This window comes from Dermacentor andersoni, chromosome 10 (genome assembly GCF_023375885.2).
Source record: "Dermacentor andersoni chromosome 10, qqDerAnde1_hic_scaffold, whole genome shotgun sequence".
Lineage (NCBI taxonomy): Eukaryota > Metazoa > Arthropoda > Arachnida > Ixodida > Ixodidae > Dermacentor > Dermacentor andersoni.
In genome coordinates, this window is record NC_092823.1 from 91,960,292 (window position 1) to 91,986,001 (window position 25,710).

Sequence of the window (25,710 nt, forward strand, 5' to 3'; positions counted from 1 at the left end):
TTGTTGTTCATTCTTTCTCTGCGAGAGACCAGCAGGCAAGAACGTCGTACCTCAGGCCGACCCCTCTGCCTTTGCTCTAACAAATTATCCCTTGTATATACAGAATCTAAAGGGGAAATTACCGTTTCATGACGTAAAACACTGCGTTCCAAAAGTTGTAGCTGCCATAAATTCATTTTCGTTTACAATGACCACTGTTTGCACTATGCGACCTTTAAAAAAACTTTTGTTCGAAACATCGTCGCGTCTTCACTATGACTATCGTAGTGTACACGGCAAATAAACTTATATGAGTACCTGTACACCTCGCGATGCCTATGTGAAGTGGACAAATTGAAATTGCGAAACAAAACCATAAATTGTACTCGGGAACATCATAACGACGGCAGGCATCAGAGTTTGCACGATAACAGCCGATACATTTACTAATGTCAACTCCAACTAATCAGCACTTTCAGCTAACGTATCCAAAGGAAGTGCTGTAATTGGCGTATGCCTATGCACCTGGGTGCACAACGTACATATGTCACCTAGCCTATCTGTTCTGGTGCTCAAAATATTAGGGACAAGGTGCTCATGGAAATCAGACTGATGCCGGATGTGACCGACGACTTTCCTGATTAGATAACGGCTAATTTACTGGTGTCGTACCTGCATGGAGGTTATAATCCAGGCAAATGTTTTATAAGTGATGCCTAGCAAACATGTGCCTGTGGCACCGCAGCAAATTCCTTTGTTCTCTGTGTCAAGCGTTCGATCCTGCTTTTCCCGTTTATGCATTTATTATCCAACCTGAACTGCCAGTGAAGGTTTTGAAACGGCAGACGAAAAGTTTTCAAAGCAATGGATCAAGCTGCGTTGGCCCGCGCTGTAAGCTTTGTTTTCGAGAATTAGACGGCTCGGTCGGACATGACATCTTTTCCGCACGAGAATAGCCGAAAAAAAGTTATCATAAAGGACGTCCAGAAATGTAACAGCACGCAACAATGGAGCGACCAAACGTAAACACTGTTGGGGGTACGCGTACGTCATGCGATTGGCGCTCGCTGCGCCCTTGTAGACCGCCCACGGGGCTAAGAATTCTAGACATTGTAGATACTTTTATGTAGCCGGTACACTCGTAGTCATTTGCGGAATAGTGGGTTACCAGAGAGGCGATGATTATGATGAGTTTTTGCCATCCCCGATGAAACGAGGCGGTGCCAAAAGGTCACCAAGCCTGCTTTATTTATTCAGGCATGCTGCACATGTTTCACATTTTACGAATTTTGTGTGCATTCGCCCAGTATATTTTGTTCTTCCTCAAAACTTCTCTGTGTATCTTCTACCACTAGCTATGCCTGTAATGGATCCGGTCGTATCTTCCCTGCCTTTTCTTCACCGTCACCCTATTCGTCGCTTGCTTATCTCGACTGCTCACCGGCTGATACTTTCGTCTACATTAAATACAAGCGCTTCTGGAAGGTGCACGTTACCTACTGGGTGAATTCACTGGGTGAATTCCTTCGCATTTATTTAGGAGGTGAAGAGTGGTCTCTGCAGCTTTGCTGCAAAGTACACATGCCTCATCTTGTTGCGAATATTTCCTCCGGTATGTTTATGTCCATAGGCTGCCAGCTTAGGCCCGTAATAGCTAGACACTGCCTTCAGTGTTGTAAAATTGTTGCGTTCTTATTTCTCACAATTCTTGTGAATATCCGTGGTCTTCTTTGTTTCCATTCTATGCATTTTATGTCTATATTTTGTCTCACTTTCTTCCTGATGACCTCTGCTTGTCTATTTAGACTTTCAATTACCGTGTATTTGGCTGCCGTTTTTCTTGACTCCTTCTTCCATTCGCTATCCATGCTTTTCAGGTAAAAATACTTGTGCATTTTAGCCACCCATTTATTGTAATCCATGTTCCAGAGTCCTTCCTCGAACTAATTTTGCTCTGCACTGCTCTTACTTCAAAATAGGTCCAACCCATGTCACCCTGCATTGCCTCATTTATGGTTTTTCCCGGGGCTCCCAAAGCCAAGAGGCCTATCAACATTTGGTTAACTTCCAACCCCAACATTACATATGATTTTAGGCACAGAATGGCATTCGCGAACGTTAGTGCTGACACGATTACTCCTTTCCAGATTCCACGCGCCACCTCACATTTTTGCGGCCCCGAAGGGCTCTATATTTCATTATTGCTGCATTCTGCTTTCCCTTAATGTTGAGATTATCTTGCTGGGTGGTTGAGTAAGTCTTTCCTTTGTATATGTATATGCTGAGGTATTCATGTTGCTTTACTATGTGTATGACTTGTAATCTTAAGGCCTAGATTTGTCTAAGACTGCAGGGCTAGATTTGTCGCTGGGCTGCCACACATATACGCTGCTGTCTTAAACGCCTGGCATTGTCCGCTATTGGCACTGAGTCGCCCACATACATCAGTCCACGGACCTTCTGTTGGACCATCTGTCCTTACTTGTCTTTTTACCCTTCGCCACTTCATACCTCGCCCAATTAGCAAGCCTACGCCACTGCCTTTCCTTGACCCAGTCATTCTGTTGCACCCCTCCTATACAAAATGGTCACTAACAGGCGGCTGTTCCAAATCACGTACATGTGCTTTGGTAAAAGGGCGCAGGCTTTGTCATTCTGCTGCTCTTAAATTGCCAGCTATTTTTCCTGCTGGCGAGCACCCTGCATGGTTATGCAGCAAATTTTACCATTTCTGTTGTTATCCTTTGTGCGTCTTGTCTCAGCTCTTTGTAGTCTAATACTGCTTCTTGCCGGTGTGTCGCTACGTTTAATACTTAAACTTCCTTCGTGAGATTCTGGGGTCCGTCTAAAGAAAGCTGCTGCCTGTGCTGGAAATCGACGTCCAACCGGTGGTGCTGCATGACCGCTAACGTTTATCAGAACACGCACAAAAGCGCCTTCGTGCCTGCTCGGTTCCCTTCTGGGTTGATATCAATGACCTTAAAATTAATTGCTTTAGATAGCGTCCAAATTGATCTGTTTACTACAAGCACTGCGCTTTCAATTTCACCTGCATTTGATGCTCTAGCACCATGCACACTGCGATTAGCGCTTCCTTGGACATATTCTGCAGATCGGTAATCCATTTGGGTATTTGCTTCACAATTCATTTCCCCTGTCCTGGCAGTGCATCAGTCACTCCGCCCATTATTACCACTAGGTGCCTCTCCTCCAATGTCTCCTACATGTGCTCCTTGGCTTGCGGTATAGACTGGCTAACCTGCAAGTACCCTCTATATTATCACTGGCTCTACTTACGCATTTTTGAATCCCCTACAAAGATAAATCGAAGCTTTTCATTCTCCTCGGCGCCAAAAGCTGCATCTTTGGCCACGATGCTCCCCCCTCCTGTCTTACCTTTGCAGGCGCCAGGCACCAGCGTCTGTCTCGTTTTTCTTCACCCACAAATTCGTGACTCCAGACTTCGCGTCATGGCTCTCAGCTCCGGGTGCCTCAGCCGCTTCGCCGGACCTAGCGCCGCAAGGAGATCGAGCCCCGCTGACTTCGCAGTCCGCCTTCTATTCAGTGAGCCATGGCCTCGGTTTCTCCTGATCAAGTACTTCTGTCAGCGCCAATACTCGGTGAACATACTTCGCTCTCAAATTCCCGCAGTTCTGGTGGTCGGACTCGCAACATTGGTTCCTTACCATCTAATCCTTGTTCCGTCGCCACCGCCTCAGTTCGCAGTTGACCATGTTCGACCACGTCATTGGAACGCTTCCACTTACTACTGTTGCGATTGCTCGCAACGTTCTACGCTCCCGCCCGTCGACCGCCCCTATGACAACCTTAAGGCGATGCCCATCCAGTGCGCCACTGAAACGAAGCGTCATTGATTAGAGCAACTTCTTACATTGGAGGAGCTCAGCGACCATACACCTACCGACTTGTTGTGTAGCATGCAAGCCTTTGCTAGAGACCTGGCTCCTTCAACCGCGAGAGCACTTCTCCGGGATCTTTTCCTGCTGCGCCTTCCACCGCAGGTGCGCATGATCCCGACCGCGTCTTAACCCTCGATTCCGGCATCTCTGCCTCAGTTGGCCGACAAGTTTATGGATGTCGGTTTTCCCTCCATGGCCACAGTTGATGGCCCTCCTGACCATCTGACCCACGGTGCAGCCACTGGCGACAGCTATGCGCGTCCCCTCGAAGCTAACGAGGAGCTCGCGTGGCAAGTAGCACAACTGACAGATGAGGTCGCTGCCATCTGAACACGCCGGCCGTGTTTTTCGTCACGACGTCGCCCCGCCAGCCCCGGTTACCCTGACGCCGTTCTCCTCCTACCGTTACGCTTTGTGTGTACAACCGTCCTTATAGCTCTATTGCGTCCACAGTCCGCATCCGCATATTGGACAACGTGTGTATAGTATCACATTGTACCGTAACATGATCACCCGCCACCTACCTTTCCCTGTATTTCCCACTTCCCCTTTCCCCTGTGAGGAGTAGCAGGCTAGAGACACGCTCTCCAGGCCGACCTCTCCTCCTTTCTCTCCATTAAGGTCTACTCCTCCCCTCAGTGCCGCCAGCCCTTCTGTACGCGGGAAACAGTTAGGCCGAAGGCTCACCATTGTGGCACTAAGTAGTGCGCTACACCCTCACCCTTCGCATTGTTGTCTTCTTCCACGGCCGGCACGTCAGTGGTAGTTCCTTCGTAATCAGCACTGACATGTCCACCGCTGCTTTGCGGCGTGGTGGTTTCACCTTTAGTTTCCTATTCCCGCTTCGGAGTCGGCCCCTTTCGCGGTTCTCTCCATGAAGCGTTCACCATTTCCTTTGCAGTATAGTGACCCTCAGCTTCATTTCTACGTTGGCTACCTTATATTCTGGCATCTTCCTGTTCTTCTGCTCGCTCTTTAATTCCTATTCCAGCTTCCCAACCCGCTTCGCTAGCTTATCTTTGTCTTGCTCGGGATGGTCTATTTGTGACCCTAGCAAACACGCTGCAGATGAAAACTGCCCTGTTCGTGTGGCTTGGTGACTCTAACCGCGTTTCTTCCAACGCGTACCAACGCTCGCTCCCAGAGCAACGCGCGCCTTGTTTCCTCCTAGTACGAACCATCATTTTGCACTAAGAAGGCGTCGTACAAAAGTACCGCTACTTGTAGAAAAAGAAAAGAGAAGCCGCAACAAGACTGGTAGCGACATCTTGTGACGCAAAGTTCTAATGCCGGGAACTTGTTGGCACCTCAGACCAGGCCTAGATGCCTAACTAGGTTGCTCTCCGGAACCGACCTGTAAGCAGTATCATGTTGTGCACATGCGACGAACCGCACTAGTATATTCGCTTGTTCCTTTAATGCCCGCTCATTCTGATCACCTCTATAACCTGCTGAAAGAGGGCCACAGGCTTGCCCGACATACGGTGCCGACTTAGGGTGACCCGATAGCACGAAGTTGTGCCAATGCTACCCACTCTGCGGGGAAGCTAACCACACCTTATTGCATTTCGTAACAAATTCAATCAATCAGATTAATATATGTATTAAAATTTACACTGGTTCCCGCCGTTTAGGGTGGTGACATGTTCGCCTTTCTAGCCGGCGTTGCGGCTAATGGGAAGCGGCTGGAATTTCTTGACGACTGAAAGAATACCACGCTAGCTGGAAGTCGGTCACAGTTCAACTGCTTTTGCTCTATGGATGTAAATGATAAGCTAAATGGCAAATAAGAGTTCGTTGTACCATTCATTACCTCTGGTAGATTAGTGATGTATCGCGATCTCCCATACTCTTTGCCAAGGCCTTCCACTTTTATTCTAAACACAGTGACACAAAGATATACGTCAACCAGTATCTGCATCGCCATTGCACATCTTGCATTTCGCGTTTTAGCATAGCGTATAATAAAATTACAGTTTCTTTTTAACTTGGAAGACTCATTTGGCGATCGAAAGGAAATTAAAATATTTTTAGAAGTAAAGAAAATAGCGATATTGCGCATTTATATAGCCTTATTAGTCTAGTTTTGAGGAAGCGAGATAAATATATTAAATATATTTTTCTTATCAGGGAATTTAAATTAAATTCTTGGGTTTTACGTGTCAACACTGCGCACTGATTACGAGGCCAGACATTGTAGGGGACTCCATATTACTTCAAATCACCCAGAATTCCTTAACGTGCACACAATGCGCGGATGTTGTCGCATTTCGCCCCCATCCAAATGCGGCCGCTGGGGCCGGGGTTTCACTCCGCGACCTCGTGCTGAGCAACGCAACGCCAAAGCCACTAACCCACCACCGCGGGTCACTTAAAAGACAATTGACGTCATGCTGACGCTGGAACTGGATTACTTGCGTATGGCCACAGCCTCTCTAATGAGATTTGTGCTTGTTTCAGTGCTTTTGTTAAGGACACATTTTTGTTTAAAAAAGGCGCCGCAAACTCAACTACGCCAATGTGCCGTCAGCTGAACGGTTTCAGCACGGGCATTCACATTCTTCTCGTAGCATCTTACTCTTTCATATATAGAGAAGCTATTTCGGCCTATGTAACAGCACCACATGTGAGGAGCAAGTGTTCCTTTCTTTTCTGTAGTCCTCGTACAAACGTTATGCTGGCTGTATCCGTCGCCAGAAGACAACCTAATTTAATTCAGTGCGCTTTGCGCACTGCAAGCGGGACCGTATGCCCTTCTCCGCACTCAACATAGGCCCCATGGGATATGTGCTGCCATGATTTCACTGGTTCCTACGTGTTTGATCTACGACCTTCTGTGCTGGGAGGAAAGAGACAGAATTCATTTTGATGAAATTGAAATTTGAAAGTAGTTTGGCGCAGTTTATTCCGCCAAATTCGCAGAACTGCCTCCACTGTTGCAGGACAATAATTCATGTGATGCAAGCCTATAGGCTACAAGCCCATAAAACACACCTTAGTCACCTCGTATTATCCGTGGTGATAATGTTGAAAATATAAAAACTATGTTGTTTTTTTCATCCAGGAAGAAAGATAAAATGTGCCAGCGGTTTCAACACAAGAAAGCAGCATACCGAAACTGAGCTCATGCTATGGGAAATGAGACAACAAAATTTGTTACGACCACATTACAGACCGACGTGTCGACGCTCAAGTTATCAAAAAGAACAGCTAGCATGATTTCGAGGAAACGCAATGATTTGGAATATATTCCAAGTCCTTTTGGTCTAAGTTCCCATATTTTTTTTACTATTCATATGTGCATGGTGTAAGCAAATGACAGGCTATTGTACGTCTTTCATTTCAGCCCCCTCCAAGCCGATGAACTTGAATTCGACAGAACTACACCACTCAGTCAACATCTCCTGGGATGAGCCGGAATTGAAACGGGGCCCACTTCATGGCTATAACATATCATGGATCCTCGAAGACTGGCTTGGCCGAATGACGTCGGCGGGATCGATGGTTACAAACAACACCGCAGTCCAGCTTTCAACATGGAAACCGTACTCTAATTACACGTTGTCTGTGAGAGCGTTTCATCAGATTGAAGATGGTGAACCTCTCTACGGTGATGCGGCGCTGATGGCTTTCAAAACGGCTGCGGACGGTGAGCTTTCGATGCATACGCTACCGATATCCTCAAGTGGGAAGTTTGTGGCGTTGCCGCAGAAACAACCGCCATTATCTATTGTCATTTTCGAAAACACTACACAATGTAGCTCAAGTGCCACTATTTCTATAGAAGCCGCCTATCAGTTCCGGGTGTACAAACAAGGTGTTAGCACAGCAACGTCAGCATGTGCACTTAGGCAAGCATGTAAAAGATAACTTCAAGTGCTACAACATGAAGTTGCACATAACGTTGGTCCCTGAGAATTTGCACACTTATGCAGGAAGAAGCTACCTTCATACGATTCCTTTCATGCACGATAAGAACGAAATAATCAATACAAATAAGCAAGAAACTGCAGTGAGTGAGTGGTCGCCCTCGTGCATGCTGATAAAAAAATATTCTAAGGATATTTTTATTCGCTATTCTCTTCTATGGGTGGTAACCTAGAACGCTTCAATGCTAGGCTACGTTCATGGGCTCGTGAGCAGTCAAACACAAAGAAGGCTCAAGAATAAATAACGCGTAGATTTTTATTTCTACTGGGGCTTTTCAAGGGCTCAATCAATATCAATATGATTCAATATCAACAGCGCCCCTAGCGCTCCTAGTAACAAACATTGTGTTACGTAAAAGCGTATTCCCATCGGCCAGCGATAGCACGCCTGTCACTTGCAATAGCGATCAGTACAATAAGACGGATGCTGCGCTCCGGCTATAGCCAATTGCAGGCTGTGCTTACGTAACAAGATATATGTCAGTACCGGACTAGACGCTGAATGGATCTAGATCTCGCGCTATTTTGTTAATAGTGCCATATCTGTCTCCTCCCTTTGTTGTTCCTCCTGGTGTACTGCCCGTTCTTACCGATCGGCTCTTTGACTGTCGTTAGCTGTTTTGACCAGGCATAACCATATGTCCATCCTCACTGCCGCGTTGTTCGCCAGCCATTCGGCCAGTCCTTTCTTCAAGAATTCTGGCTGCATTTGGAGTTAGGCGATGGGCTCCATCACCTTGTAATCGAGGACGGCAAAGTTCAACAGCGTGTGTTTGTTTTCCTTCCTTTCCCAATTAATGTATGGGGCAGGTAATGTGTCTGTAGCGAACATACTTCCAAATGCTACTCTCTGTGCGAAAGGGCAGCAAACCAAAGTTTAATAACGCAATCCTGCTCAAGGACAATGACGAAATGACCAAAAGGGCCATCTAAATTACATGGTTCAAAACTCTCAAGCACCAGCCAGGATATTGAGAAATTACAATTATTTTAGGGCACTCTCTAGAGATTCACATTGGCTTAAATAGGAACCGCAGTGAAATGAAGATTCACTATCACCAATAATTTTGGACACTGCCCCTGCTTCTTTCTGTTAGGCTTAGCGGCAATGCACTGGCGTAGTTCAACCAGCAGCAATTTTAATAGTGATATTTCAGAAGGGCGCCAGAATTTCTACAACATTTACTCAGCAAAGCCGAGAGGGTATGCCCATCTAATAACATTCGTATTTCTGAGATTTAATCGTACCTTTCCTTCTGCGTTATAGCAGTGTGCCTATGCGCCTAAATATACACGTTAATAAAAGGGATTAGGTACTCTCGACATTTCTAACAGACAGTTATTCAAATTCTTGCCGTATTTTGAAATGTACATATATTTTTAACCTCTGCCCATTGAGTTTTGCTAGTGCACTGCGGTTAAGGTCAACAGAAACGCTAAAAAATTTTGGGACACTTCGCAGCGCATTTCAGCAATGCAAGCGCTAAATATAGAACAACAAGCTTTCTTTCAGCTGTTCAAATGAGCATGTGCGTGGGGCATGAGTAAATGCGTAATATAATTAAGAGCCTCATTTAATAACCTTTCGTTATGACAGTGTTTACGTGAAATCACGTTGCACATCTGCTTCCTATCACGCGCAAGCGATGCTTTTCAATGTGTGTTTTTTTTCTTATTGAATAGTTTACTTACGCAGAATGTTCAGCTGGGCGTAAGACTGGCAGTAACCCTGTCTCTGTCTCTTTACCCGCTCAAATTTTGTAGTGCAGGTGTTCCCTGCAATAACAATGTCTTACAGCCCACGTTTCGACTATCTCGCAAAGGAACACAAATTCTCGCAATAAGTTCACTTGGAAGCGATATAAACATTCCTCCTTGTGCTTATTGTGCGTTTCTTGTTGCAGCTCCGGATCAAGCAAAGCTTGACACGGTGATAGGATCACGATCAGCTGCTATTTCTATGAGTGTGCACGGTTCTCCAAACGGACCCTTGGATGGTTTTTTCTGGTGTAACTACGTCATCAGCAAGGACAGCAGGGCCCACAATGAAAATGGCAACCCATCAGTCTGCGCCGAAGAATCAAGGACAACGCAACGGCTCCTGCTCCTGGAGGGTCTCAAGCCGTGGACTTTTTACAAGTTCGCCGCACGCGCCTACAACCTTGACAGAACAGGGTCTCCTTTGGAGGGGAAGGAGACGTGGACTTTCTACAGGACGAACCCGGACGGTAAGTCCAAATGGCATATTGCTCTCTCAATAACTAAGCACGCCGTACTTGGTACAATCCTTGGTGGGCGATGTGTAGTCTTGTGGTACAGGGCAGAGGTGCCCAAAGTGACAAGGCAAGGTGACCAAAGTGACAGAGGTGATAAAAGGGCAGAGGTGACCCTGCTTCCAGGTACGAAGTAAAAACAGAACAACCAGACGGTACACCCACAATCTTTAAGCGCATCTAAGAATTAGCGCACATTTGCCTTCGCTCTCAACCATCCCGAACGCACCAAAATGAAAACATATAGCAAAGTTCAGTTTTTTTGTTATTTTGTATTCGAGGATCAAAGACAATGTGTTACAATTTCAGATCATCTGCAATTTCAAAGCGACCTCGATTTATTCAGGAGAAGCCGCCATTTTGCTTGGTTCACAGTGGATGACGCCAAAGAGCGCTGAAGCGTGCATTTCCAACATTGTTTTGGTGCCTGGGTGTCCTACAATTGTCTTTACAAAACAAACTACTTGGACTAAAGCTTTAGGTCATAAGAAACTGAAGTTCATCTTCTCAACTTCGTACAAAACGCCGAAGTGCTATTGTTCGCTAATAACATACTGAGTACCACTGCAACTGATGTTCGCATAACTACGCTGGGAATATACCTATTTCAGCCCTCCATTCGTCAAAAATTTGCCGGAAATCAGTAACTGCATAGAAAAATCGCAATTGCGCCCGGTAGGCGAAGCAATAGAAACAAGAGCAAAGTAGTGCACAGCTACACGAAGTATGGTTCCTACTTGTTTCGGCCGCATTATTTGCAGTGAACAAAAAAATTCACGCAGAATATCCTGTAGGAGTTGTTTATGTATGCACATACTTTGTGTCACTTGCTTATCTCCACGCAGCCCAATGGCATTATCAATGTCATGGAACTTGATGCGACCAGTGCATGTGACAGTTCTGCGGCGATACGAACTGTTTTGGAAGCGGTACAAGGTGAATTCATGACACAAGTTAACTACGGCGGGTGGCGGCAGTTAGTGCACTAATGACGCTCCGATCATTATAAGCCGTTATTTCTCCTTAGTGTCTTGTCCATCTGCTTCACGCAATTTCTGATTCCACACCTTTTTTTGTAATCAGCCCACCGCTACCGCCTAAAATATCTCGGGCTACGCTCCCTTCACCTTTCTGCCACGCACGACAAAAAACTGCGAGAACTCACCACGCTAGAGTGAAGTTTCGTATTAAACATGCATTATTTTCCAGAACAAAACTGGTTTTCCTTTAGAACACCCTATTCCGGCGTAGTTCCGGTCACCAGAGTTGTGCCCACCGATCACTCTGTGACTGGCTAGTCGCTGTGGAGTGCAACGATTTGCCTAAACTAAAAAAAAAAAATGACAAGATACGTTGCGGTACAGCGTTGTCGAGGCTTTCAATACGTCTGCGATATCACTCTGCCACCTCGTCTCCGCTGAGGATGTTTTTAGCGTCCTTTTTAACGTTCCGTTGCCTGCCGTCCCGAATCCCAACCAGCCAACGCAAAACCAAAATTGAACAAAAGAAATTCTGAAGTTTTACGTGCAAAAAGAAGCTACGATTATGCGGTAAGCTGTAGCGGAAGACTCCGGATCAATTTTGACTACCTGGGATTCCTTACTAAGCGCGCAATGCACGGTAGCCCGTGTAAGTAAGCAGGCATCTCCATGTAAGCTACGGTGGGTTCCATGAATAGGTGACCCGAGATAAGCGATGGTTTCGTGTACGCTGCGTTCTCGCGCACCTAGCTCGCATTAAAGTGAGAGGCAGCACAAAAGGGAATCCATTAGTCGCTGCTGCCGCTCTTCTTCAAGCCAGCGTTCTGACAGCGAGCGTCCGCAGTCACCGAGTGAAATATTTACGTCTTTTTTTTTTTTACTTTTGTATTCATTTAGTTAGCGAGCAAATGCTTTGCTGCAGTATATGCAGCTAAGAAAACTACTAAGCTTGCTCTGTATAGCTGTCTAATAAATTGCTTTTGGTATCGATGCTTCACTTTCCGCGTGAAACTGCCTCTTTTATAATTGTACTACATTTCGTTACGTTGATTGTTTAGCCTGTCAAACTGTGCCAAAATACAGCAGCAACAATAGCGAAGGCCAACCGACGAAAAAGCAATTGATAAACGCAGGAAAGCTGCAGAATCATTTGTCTCGGCCACACATGTCACAGAGTTCAGTCTTGGCTAACAGTGTTTTGAAAGCGTAAAATTTCGTGCTTGCCATCAGTAAGTGCTACCTGAGCTTTACTATAATGACAGTGCCATTAAGAATAAACCACCGAAGGTTGCTTGGACATTTGTTAGTCTAGCTTCTGTAAGCACGAGGAGTGGATTTCCCTCAATATAATAGTCACAGCATGGTGGATTTTGGCGCAACACTCCTCCTTGTCAGAGCACATATATGAACGGTATTCGACACCACTAGGATATATGCACTCATCGACCACTATGAGAAGTTTATTTTCTCCAAAGGGAGCTGTTGGCGCTTGGATTCTTTAGCTAGGTGTCAGTCTAAAGCCAATCCGCTACTTTAACTGCATAGTTTGCGTTTGAAAAAAGTGTGCAGAGAGTAATGTCTGCCTGGTTCTTGCAGCACCTTCGTTTCCCGGCAACTTTTCGGTGGCCCGTTGCGAGTCCAGGCGGCTCTACGTCAACTGGTCTGAACCCGTCGAGAAAAACGGGGAACTCGAGGGCTACGTCCTCTCCTGGAACCTCAGTGCTGATGGCCGTGAGGTCAACCATACGGACCTCGGCTCGCGAAGCACTGTGATACGGTGGCTGGAACCGTTCACCGAATATATGCTGGAACTGCGTGCCTACAATGTGTTTGGCTCGAAGCGCTTAGAGGGTCCTGCAGTTCGAATCCTTTCTCGTACACTGTCCGAAGGTAATTTGGCTTATAGTTCCTTTTTATTTCATTAGAGGCGTGAGAAAAGCAAAATTCCGTAGTGTAATTGAATATGAATATGCGACAGAACAGACCTCCCAATTTCCAATCAAATAACGAATATGTTCTCCTTCTAAACAAAGTGACATGTAATTGATTGAGTGGAGTGTCTTCGCTAACAGGCACTTACATTATTTTATACGCGTTGCGCCGTTCACAACTAGATTCCAGGTAAACTAAGGCGTTTGTAAATGATTAACTAGAAGATCATCCTGTCTGTAGAACCATGATACCGCAAATAATGAAACTGACAGACCGTTAGTAGGTGCACATAAATGCTGGCGTTCATTTAACGAGGTTAATAAATACTATGATACGGCATATCGTCTTAACTGCGGCTCTCCTACAGTACCAGCATTCGGAAAGTCGCAGCTTGCATTGCTTTCTCACTGTAGACTCCAGTGAGTGTCGTTCTTCCTTATAGTGGAACAGAAATGTAGATTCGACAATTTCCGATCGAATACATATCGAGTAACAATAACTACTTAATACGTATGCTGAATTTAAGATATTTGCAGACGTATACATTTATTCTAGACGAGGTGGCTCTGTATGAAGTGTTGACGGAAATTGAAGAAATTAAGTTTTTTCCTTTGATGTTTATTTGACAGCTATTGTTGCTCACCTTATACCGTTACAGCCATATAGCGTCGCATGTATAATTAGTTTTTTGTTGAACTCACATAATATCTTTTGTAGGGCCATTTGCACTAATTTACGTAGATACTTAGGCGACATTCAATAAAATTTTTTTTTGCGCAGCTTTCTACCTGGCACACATTTACTTAGCAGAACTATAAACGGCTACTTTAAGTGCTTTTCATGGTATAGAACCTTTCTAACGCCAATGTGCTTCATGATGTGCTAGTTTGGATTTACACCTCAATTTCATTCTTGCATCGCAACACAACAATCCTGCGGTCTTTAGTGAACTATCACCTAGCCTTCATGCTTGTAGCATAGGGACTACTCAAGGTGGATGATTTGGGGATGTTCGGTAAAGTTGCCCGTCTAGCGTTACCGATGTCATTTGAAATAGTAACGCGTATATGAGCCTCTGTTTTTGTTACTTGGCATTTCCATCAGTGTCCGACCGCAGTGTTCACATGCCTCTTACATTGTACCAGAAGCGACAAACGTTTGTTTAGAGAACGTATATTTCTTCTATGTTTATTTGTGTGCGAGTTAACAGGGCCCAATATAGTCTTAGATAACGCCGATGAGAGAGACGCCCTTTTGATGCATTTTTCTAACCTGATGGTGGCGAACTGAACTCATGTCCTACGCGATAGCGTGAGCTCACACCATCTTGCTATTTCTTTCTTTCAGCACCCGGTCCTGTTGTGGGCCTAGACGCGACGGCGTTCAAGAATAACACCGTGCAGCTCACTTGGCGTCCCCCGATTCAGCCAAGAGGAGAGCTTCAGAGCTACGTGGTCATCTACAACGCCACTAAGGTAGTAATTCCGTCCCGCAAACATGAATTGCTTCGGCACGCTTCCTGGATTCTCAAGATTTGCTTAAGTAGGTTCAGATGAGTTCTTGCTGCACGGTGGCTTCTTCTCGACTCCAGAACTCAAGTAAACTCAGACCGCTACATGTACAGCGAACCTACACAAGCCTGCCTGTATGTAGAGAATATCTTTCTTAAGGAGCACTCAATAATTGCGCCTATTCTTTTCCATAGCAATGAATCCTTTAGCAACCATGATGCTTTGCGGGAAAGGGCATAGATAAAAGGTAAACAAGAACTATGGAACTATGTAAAATGAAGTGTCAACTGCTATACCTACATAAACTGTCAATGTTGCGCTAGATAATTAGCATTTTTTGAACTTTTAAAACGTCCACGCGTTGAGGTATATGCGCAACATCTTTGAAGCCTGAGACCTATGGCAATGATCCTGTCTGGTCATAGAATATAGTATCAGTATATTTCAGGCTCAGTCATGCCATATATGAAATTGCCAATCCAGATCGGGTTCTTCAAAGGTAGTTCATGGCTTTCAGCTTATTAGAGCTTATGAACACGGCCTTTAGTAAACTGAAACAATCTCTCAAGATGCCATCATTGGTTTCTGCCTCTTTTCTTGCTGAAATTTAGAAAGTACAAATTATTTACTTCGCCAACAGCAATCGGACTAGAAAGGGTCGACAAACGCAGCGCTGTATTGGCGAATGACACACACGCAGTGGCGTAGCTAGGTCATCTGGCACCCGGGGCCCATAGGCCTTCTGTCACGCCCCCCCCCCCCCGGGTGTAGTCAAGGAAGGCGAGGATACCAACAATTTCCGGGTGTCTTCAGACGTATATGACACCCCCCCCCCACTGGCCCCTTGCACCTGAGGCCCACGCCCCCCCCCCCCCCCCCCCCCCCCCCCCCCGTTGCTACGCCACTGCATACACGGCCAAGGGAAACCAGTCTTAAAACGCTCACCTGTGCAAAATATTTCTTGCCTTAGGGAGACATCTTCGAGCAGTGCGCATAAACAGAATCGAGCGAAGGAGGACGGTGTGATGTGCTCGTTGTCGGCCATACTTCGTCGCATAAAGCAATGGTTCTTGCATGGCGGGCTAGAGTTTTGTAGCCAACTTTTATGAACGCTCTCTGGTGTTGACCAGACAGAGTGTCATTCACGCCGTGAAGCCCCGCATTGGCTGAAAAGTAAATGAAAGACTGTGACGTCATTTTATATTTAGTTGTGTTTTCGCGAGTCACAAGCCATGGCATATTTTCAAACTTCTGTCTCAAAACATCGAATCAAGTGTGACTGACCAAAACTGCCAAGTTCATCGAAAAACTAACGTAGCACCGTGTCGTCGGAACAAAGTGTCGCCGCCCCCTGTACGTGGTAAACACAATGCTCATCTTCAATAACTTCAAGCTCTCCAGTCAATAATCATAAATTGGGCTCCCGCACCGGCAATGCATGGGGCACGGCACTGTGCTCCTGAGTCCCGGGCTGCGGGTTCGATTCCCACCCGCGGTGTCGTCATGTCGATGGGCACGTAATGCAGAAGTGCTCGTTTCCTTACATTCACCTTAATGTCAACAAAATTGACATGGTGAAAATTATTCGGTCACCTTCTACCATTGTCTCTCATTACGATAATGTTTGCAGCGCACACGTAACATGGAAATAAGGGGAAAATAGGAAAGAGAAATAGCGCCCCGTCACTGCTTGGCTTTGGAACGATAAACCTCATAAATCAATCATTCATCGGACGCCTGAGGTTATTAGTACCTTCAAATGAACTGCATTGTGCTATCGGAGCCACAAGGAATGATGTACTAAGGTGCCCTTTATTAAAACACAAAAGACACTGCGAGCAACATCTTTGCAATCAGTAAATATAATGCCGAAAAAAAGGAACGTTCGTATTGCGTGCTCGACCGGTTTGCATTTTTCTGCTTATTCTTGCTCTTTTATATTTTTTGTCACGGTTCAGCCAGGCAAGCCAGCGATAACGAATGTTCCTAGCGACTTCCTGACGGCCTCAAGCACGTGCCGAGGAATGCCTGCTGTGTGCACCTTTGAGGTGGAGGAACTGCCAGCCGAATACGTCTACACCTTCGACGTGCGTGGTATCAACGTTAATGTCAGCGCTTGGGGTGATGCACTTGAATCGCCGGTTCATGTCGAGGTTCCCGCTGGAGGTAAGCATACCTACGCCACGTATGGTCGAGAATATATCTGATGTTTTGTGAGAGAGAACCACACATAAAATCTGCTGTTGATAGAAGTTTTAGTACATTCATATATATATATATATATATATATATATATATATATATATATATATATATATATATATATATATATATATATATAACTGTAGATGAAACAATAAATACATAAATAATTGAATTATTACATCTATAAAATTGTTGCCTAAATTTAGCCATTTTCTAGAAAACTGAGCTCTTGTATGCACCGCCGTTGCTCAATAGGAATAATATATACTAGCATGTTTTGGTGAAGTAGTGTAATACAGTGAACTCTCATTTCAGTGAACTTCAAGGGACCGAAGGAAACAGTTCACTTAACTGAAAGTTCACTAAACTGAATATTCACTAGACCAACATAAGACATGGCATACAGAGTCAAAAGTTTGAAGTGCAATTCATGGAGCAAAAGACATGGCATCCATAGTGTTAGAAATGCGTGAAATGGAATTTGTGCATATCAACAAGTACAAGGTTCATAACAGCTATAATGCTGCCTTTGTGTGCACACGCCGAACCGACGAGACTGGAAAGAAAAAGACGACGACCATGCCACGACTAGCCGGTCGGAAGAAAACACACACCACGGGGTTTGTGGTGTGACAGATCGCCGCTTCGCTCTGGCGGCGTTGTAAGCGCCAGCGATGTTACTTTGTTCATGGGCTCCGAGATTACATGCATGCTCATATTGTGCAGGCAATCTCGGAGGCCGTGCCTCGTTGCCGTTCGTTTTCCGTGCCGCCGCATTGCTCCAGGGGCGCTGTAGCGCCAGCGACGTTACATTGCCGCTGGAGCGGCGGTTTCATGAGGGCGAGCATCGGTTGCGCCTTCAGTGCAGAGCGCAAAACTTCGTTAAAAATAAGCCTTGGTTCTCCGAGCGAGTTCGTTAAACTGAAATATTGACTGTTCCGAAATTCGTTTAAGTGAAACATTTTTGCATAGAACCTATAAGAAAACTGCCGGGGATTTTTAAAAAGTTCGTTATTCTGAAATATTCGATAAACCGACGTTCGTACAACTGAGAGTTTACTGTAATATGTTTATGCATGAAAAAGAACAAAATACTGGGCAAGTTGGTAATAGTCCATAGCAAGGACATAGAGACGAAGGAGACAAAATGTACGAGCATTTTAACAAGGCCCTTTCTGTTTCTCTTCTTTTTTTGTGTGTACTAACCAATTTACCCGAGACTCGTTGTCACTTTAAATTACTCTCTTTATTTGTTATTCATTTTATTCAAAAGACTGCAGGCCAGCAGTAGGGTGTTCGTCTAGGCGATAGCTCTTTAAGTATTATGGGAGGCGGTATGCTTATTTAAGGAGTTAAAAAATCCTGAAAGGTTGTGCATGAACAACAAGCGGGACATTTTCCTGTGTACATGAGGTAACGGAACGTGATTGGTTTGATTAGTGTCGTAAGTGAATGTTTTGTATTCCTTACAAATGAACCTAATCACTTTCGTTTGCACCATCTCAAGCTGGTAAATGTCCTTCTTTACGAACAGGTCCCGTGAGACTGACACCTATTGCAATTTTTATTTAATAAAAAGTTATGTATGCAAGACGATTAAGCTAACTTGGAGCACCTCTAAGCTTCCGTCTCAGAAAGCGGAGCTTGGAAAATGACGAAGAAATATCGGAAATATGGGCAGTCCATGTTAAATCGTTTGTTAACGTAGCCCCTCTTTCTGATGTGTGACCTCCAGAATGGAATGATTTAGTAGGCTGTAAGAGAAAGGAGCAACCTGCCATTTACGCGAAATTCCGATGATGAGAGTTTTATCTACGTTAAGTTCCTTATTCTGCTTAACGCACCATTGATGAACGGCTTATATCGAATTTTGTAAGATGCAATAATCATTCTGTATGAGCTTGAAATAAGAGCTTTGCATTAAACTGGTGCATGCGCTGTAGGACGTGTAGATTAAACGCTTTGCTCCGCAGTAACGTTCCAGTTACCAGAGCTTGTGTTCTATCATTGGCATTTACCTACATCTTCACAACGCTGTTGATTTTAACACTTAAGTGGTACCAACGTGCAACGTTTTGGCTTATGCATACCTATAGAAGGTCAATGCATCTGCATCAGATCATTGAATTATGCCACTCACTACATACTAGTGCATGAATGTAACAGCATGAGAACAGGAAGTACGCTAGAGTGCAGAAATATAGCGCTGTCAACCAGCCATTTTTATTGAGTGTCGAGTGTTGGTCTCAGTATTATAGGAAGCGCTTTGAAAATTACCTTCGCTAAACCGTAATGATCGCGTCTACTTCCATAGCGCAAGAGAGTAAACTCATTGGTGGGATCATATTAGTGTTGTTTTTTTATGCTTAGGTATGGTTGTCTCGATATTGTTCTTTAGATGTCGTCAAAACGTGTGTGTTCATCAGTAGCTTGCTTGTCTATACTGGACTTCATGCAGTTTCTGGTGTTGTATATTTCACGTTCCCAATGAAAGGCATACCTCATTTCTAAATACGTTAGACCATGCCATTTACCTACGGCGTGCTCTAATTATCAGCTGATCTATCTACATCGTCATGTGTGCGCGAGCGTTCTTGCATGCACAAAGTTTGGCTTCTAATTATATGTAGGTACTCTAAGGGGCCCTGTTGTGGTACCGTAATTGTGTCCGTTCAGTATTTTCTTGCATAAGCCGCCTGTACATTAATACGGTAGAAGCCTATCGTAATAATTTATCGCATCGCCTGTGCCCATACGCCACTGTTTACGTGAATGCGCATTTTCTAGTGAGAGCGCAAGTTAGCGCTCTCACTCACAATAAACCTGCGTCTATACTATCTCATTGAGAAATGCATTGAAAGTACCTGCAGGGTATTGGCTTCAATCCCTCAGGTTATGATTCATTTATACACGTCTTCAAACTTACACAATGTTTATCTCGCTGGAAGGTAGCGTATTAAAGCATGATATTAAAGTTTCCCAGCTTGCACGCTAGTGTTTCCATGTCCGGCAGTATTTGAACGCGGCTCCCTCGGCTTCTATCTTCTCAAAGTGGGCCTGACAAGGTTGACTGCGCGAATCAAGCAACTCACCGAAGTTAATCTCGTTTATTACTTGCAAAGAAGGCAACATTTCATTACGCCCAGTGTACTCACGAGTAAAGAGAAGTCACGTGCAACGTGCTCCTTACGCCGCCATTTTTGTTTTGATGTCCCACAGTGTAGCAGCGGTCGCCGCTGGTTGGTTGGCCGGTTGTCATCAAGCACCGAATGCGTTTCCAAAAACTTCTTATGCGATACGGTTCTGCTTACATGCGTCGCTGAAATTACCCCGGTTACTACCGTTATTACCCCGGTTATTAAATGGGTCGCTGAGGTTACCCCGGTTCGTGCGATACACCTTTCTAGCCAAACAATTCCTTTAGGTAGGATACGATACGCATGAAAGTTGATACGATACGCCTCTGTCCCATTAAGGTAGTTGGCGCATCTATGATGCGCCAACTAAGAGATATTTCTAACTAGAACGCTCTGCTGCTCATTTCTTATCAGAGCCTTTTAGTCGGTTTATATTTCCTATTTGGTTCAGCCCAATGGTTGTCCTGTAGTTAACGCAATGGCAACTCGGTCATCGATCTATTTCTGGTAAGCTCATTTATGAGCAACAGAAGCCATGAAAGTGCCGCATACCGAAGCTCCCACGTTATTAATCCAACGAAAGCTCCTTTGCTGCGATGATGGCGCCAAATTTGTTTTTACTGAGTCATCCTTTAAGCCTTGGAACGAATATCGTTAGGGCTCTGCAAAATCAAATGTAGCTTGAGTGCTTCTAAGGGAAGCCATTTAAACATTACAAAGCCCCTGAATCGCTGGAGGGATAGCTCTAAAGATGGCGAACTCCTTATTGAAAGCGTCTGCATAAACACACCAAGCAAAACATCCTGAAACCGAGAATAGGTGAGCAGGATGAAGACATAGCTTATGGTAATGTTACGAAATATACCATGTTCTCTAATATGAATGGGAACGGCATATTCAAATGCCTTCAAGTTTCATCGTGCTTATGGGCGGAGTTTAGAAAATGCCACTGTCGAGATGCATAGTTTACTTTATTAACTATTTTAGCGAGCCATAGAATGTAACTGTCAGACTTTCATTTCTGCAGGAATCTGCATTTGAGCGCATATCACGTGCTCGCTTTGATATTTTTTTGCGCGTTGTACCATCATTGCGCCTGTACAGCATGGAATAACTTATGACAGTGAAGTAGGGTGAATACAAGACGGACATATCTCAGCGCAAGCCGCATGCATTAGAGCGACATCCGTTCCTAATTTATTTATGCACGCCATTTGCGCCAGCGTCTCAGCTCGTGTGCCACGCATCAACTTTGATTTCGAGCGAAAGTCACCTGCGATATCGTGGCAAGTTGGCTAACATGTGTTTACTTCTTACAGCTTAACATGATTGAGGACGTTACATTAGCGACGAAGAGGCGACGTGTTTGTGAATCGGTGCATTAAGGATAATGCGCAAGTGAGGCGCCGTACCATGTAAACCTCGGATGCGTAACTTAGAGCGGATTGTTTACAGTCGTAAGAATGCATTGGCTTGGCCGAAGGCGGCTCGCGATCGATGGCCGCGTCTTCTCTGCTGTTTCCGGTGCCAAGAACAGCATCATTTTTCGATAATACGAAGACGTGAGTTGCAATAATTTGTTGAGCATCGGTATGTCTTGTACTTCACCAAGATGTGTGCCCTATATATAAGCAACGAAAGGGCCAATATCCACCATTTCTTTTAAAGTACATATGTCAAGTAATTTATCTTTAACAAGGGTGCACAGAAGCGAACTTTAGAAAAAAAAATATAGGCAGGGTCAGCATACCGAGTCTGGCCTTCACTAGACGCATGCCGCATTGCTCTGCGCAAGAGTAGACACGTAGACTTAGCATTGCTATTGGGATGATAGCTCGAAGCTATGTGCCCCATGCATTGGGGCGCGTTAAAGATGTCCAAATGGTCAAGATTATTCCCAGTACCCCCACAGCCACCAGCCTCATAATCAAGCCATAGTTTTAATGCTTAAACCCCTCTTTAGGATTGTTGATGAGTATGTTAAAGAATTCCAGGTGTTCAAAATAACTTGCGGTCTTATCTACTACGTCCTCTCTCATAACCATCTCTGCCGTTTAGAAATGTTAAGCTCCTATTTATTATTATTAACAATACTGTTAATGTTATTATTGGTAGTAGTAGTAGTAGTAGTAGTAGCAGGAGTCTTTAAATTCGGATGACGGGAAGCTGTTCTGAAAACAGTGGTAAATTACTTATTTACAAGTCTATGCTGACCTTTGCTTTCAGGTGTTCTGTTACTTTTATTCCGGTATATTTTTTTGCTCTGGCATAGTGTACCTTTTTTTATTGAAGAAGTTCTGTGGTGGCGCGCAGATCCTCCGCCTCCGAAGAACATGTCAATGGTGGCCAGCGACTGCCCATCCGCGCCGGAGCCGGACACACAGAAGTCGTTCCTGATTTCCAGAAACATGTTCGACGAGAGGAACGGCGAGATAAGACGGTACGCCGTGGTCGTTGGATCCGCCGAGCTTATTCGTAAGTTTTGGGCAGCCCCCGTTGTCTTTCTACCCGCAACAGATGAAATGTCCCGTGTTTAATAGTGACTGAAGGGAAAGGGGCAATCGTGGCAATAAAAAAAATAGATTGTGATTTCTGACACATCTCGACAGCTACGTGCTTGTGCATCACGGGCGACCTTGCAGACTCACTTTTACCAAAGTCGCAATTATATCCGTCGTATTTTGTGCAAACTTGAAAATTTGTACATGGGGTGACGCCACTCGATGATGCTCAGTACAGGTCAGGTTTTCTGTTAGATACCTCCAAAGTAGGTGAGGCCGCCCTATTGTGCTATCCTGTTAAAATAGTCAGTGCCTTAAGATCGTACCGGACATGACGGAGAATGTATTTTTGTTTGTAAATGATATCTTCAAAGAGAGCTTTTGTTGGAAATTCCTACATTTGAGGCATGGACACCTTGTCTAACAACAGACTAAGCACCTTGTATTCGTGTATCCTTCCGACGTACTTTACACGCCACATGTTCCGTCTTAGACAGTGACCCCTTGCTGTGACATATAGGTTTTTAAAACGTGAGCGTCGTTGTTTGCCTTGTAGTGTAATAGCGCAGGTACTTTCTGTTGAAAAAAAGAAAAACAAAAAATAGTGCCATTTTACTTTGTAAACACGTGTGTAGCTAAAACATATATTTGATGCACTTCTTGAAGGTCAGCCGTAGAGCCTAGCTTTGTAGCTGGGAGGACAAGCCGATATTTGTGCTGTGTATTTTTGACGCTGTTTTGTTACATTATTTTATTTCCAAGTTTTGCGCTATTATGTCAGTGCATACACATAAGGGCATCTTTGTAGATTATTAACCTTCCTTATGAACTCCGTAGGATTGCAGCAAAAATAGTCTTGGGTATGCATTTGATTGTTACGAAGCTCAGGGATTATTTTGCAAATCATGCATGGACAACACAGAGCGTATGCAAAAATACTGTTGCAACTATGGTTAATCCATTGACTAAACATTCATGACTTTTCCAAACTAGGCACATTCTGCAGCTTATTACCGGCTAAGCTGTGTGACTACTCAGGTCATTTGTTTGCGAAAGTAAATTATGTGCAGTGTCTGCATCCGTATTACGTTTCTTGTCCAAATACACGCATGGGAAAATTGTGCTTTAGAGATGCGTGATCATGCTGTGGCAAACCCCAGATGCCTAGCCAAGGCTCTTACGATATGTGACTTGCTGGCGCAGGTTTATGCCTAGAGCTGCCATTGCCGGACAAGAACATGATGTACTTCAGGGGCATCGCTTGCAAGAAAAACCATAACCAGCCACATTAAATCTCTGCATTCACAGTTTTATGCGAAGTGCCGTCAGTTCTGTCTTGCGTTCGACTTTTCACTTTACGCCTGAATCTGTTGCTGCAAAGATAAAACAAATAGGGACCGTGAGTAGGACAATAAGACATTACAAACATGTGGGCTGCATTGGTTGGGCAACTTCATCATTTTTTCTTCCGCTCTTTGATTCAAAACGATATTGCCTTCCATTTAGGCTAGGGAGTGAATCGTAGGTTAATTGTTGTGATGGTAAGGAATGATCAATTTCAGAATGTAGCAATGGAAATTTCAAGTAAAAATGGATCAACTGTTGATACCTTCTTACAGACGAAGATGTTGAAAATACTACCACATGGAAGGACCTCGCAAGAAACCACCGTACTCCTCCACACGTGGTTACACCACAAGACTGGAACCCTTTCAGTAAGGGTAAGTGTATTGCTGTATTGCGTCGTTAAATCATGGTTCAGCCATTTCCGGAAATTTCGAGATTCATGGCATTTGATAATTAATTATTCGGGACAGCATCTTGTGTTTGAATATCGGCTTTTCGCAAGAGGTTTTGAACCTTATGTATCGTTGCAATCAACGCCTTTGTCGAGTACTTTAACCAAAGGACGCGGCAGCTCTTCCCCGCAACAATAGCGAATGAGCTTTGAAAGCGCTCGCGAATAAAATTAAGCTGATGAGGAGCAATGATGCCCAAACACTCGATAACCTAGTATATTTGATAGGGAGCTCAATGTGTATGTGTTATTGGAATAAACCAAGGAATTTGGACCGCCGAGTTCCCCACCTTTGAATACAAACTAGAACACCTCTCCTAAAGACTTGGCAGTGGTTTATGGTTCAATATTCCTACACGGTTATAGTTCAGCGCCTTTTGTATTGAACAGGTACTTTCATTGAGGCATTAACATGAAACATTATGTGGTTGCGTCTTTGACAAGAAGCTGTGCATGGCAATATATATATATATATATATATATATATATATATATATATATATATATATATATATATATATATATATATATATGTGTGTGTGTGTGTGTGTGTGTGTGTGTGTGAGTGTATATGTCTGTCTGTCTGTCTGTCTGTCTGTCTGTCTGTCTAAAATGGGCTGGTCCATCGAATATTTTTCATGTGGACATGTCTTGTAATCTCACCGGCTGCTCTATATAAATTACAATATATGCCGCAAGGACATTATTTAAAAACTAACTTAGCGAGTTTTAGTAATCAGCCATTTATGCATTTCAATTTAACCTGCAAATGGCATCTGCCCCTGAGTTATCTAGCTCAAGGACTAGAATTATGCTATTTCCCACAGAGATCTCTAAAAATTGTGGCAGTGTTTGCATAAACAACCATTTTATATATTCATGTGCATGCATATTTATTTTAGCTAGCACGCGATGGTGAATGGTTTTTCTTCACGTGAAATTATCTCTGCGGTACTGCCACGAAGAGACATGTCTCGTTTCGTTCCAATATCGTTAAGGAATGCGTATTCGCATTCGAAACTTCTGAAGGGAAATGTTTACATAGCGAGCTGCAGAACTTAACACCATAAATCACCATAATTGGTGAATCACAACTCATTATTTCATAACGTTTGCTCATGAGCTGCCGTCTCTCACCTTTGTTTCGGCAAGAACAATATATTTGCAGAGAACACGTCGAAGATTTCTCAGAAACGGCTGATCTCCTTAACTTCGTCAAAGACACGAGAATGCTTCGGCATTGGCTAGTATCGTTCCGCTACTAAGAAATGTGACGTTTCAAGGAAGTCTACCGGCACGCTAGCAAAGATAGCCAGCAATCATAAAGCGCAATAATAAGTTACGGCTCGTGCGTAAGAATTGTAGCGCACGGGAACATGTTACGGTGTTTATTGTTGTGAACTTTCACATCAGCGAAATAGTGGTTCTTCCTTGAATATAGGCAGTATGGTTGGTTACCGCTTTCAAGTCTCCTGCATTCGGAAAAAAAGAACCAGGCGAACTGTCTGGTTCAAGCACCGAAGCTACACATCTGTATAGATGTAA

General features: G+C 44.3%; 1 protein-coding gene across 1 annotated transcript in view; it reads left to right on the top strand.

The window, feature by feature from the left end:
- Positions 1-25,710, top strand: part of LOC126544329 (receptor-type tyrosine-protein phosphatase H-like) — a 123,020-nt gene that overhangs the window by 38,727 nt on the left and 58,583 nt on the right. Inside the window, exons 9-15 of the mRNA XM_050191613.3 lie at positions 7,246-7,548; positions 9,733-10,056; positions 12,678-12,971; positions 14,361-14,488; positions 16,483-16,690; positions 22,180-22,341; positions 23,987-24,088. Coding sequence (XP_050047570.1) covers positions 7,246-7,548; positions 9,733-10,056; positions 12,678-12,971; positions 14,361-14,488; positions 16,483-16,690; positions 22,180-22,341; positions 23,987-24,088 — 1,521 coding nt within the window. The remainder of the gene's footprint in view (positions 1-7,245; positions 7,549-9,732; positions 10,057-12,677; positions 12,972-14,360; positions 14,489-16,482; positions 16,691-22,179; positions 22,342-23,986; positions 24,089-25,710) is intronic.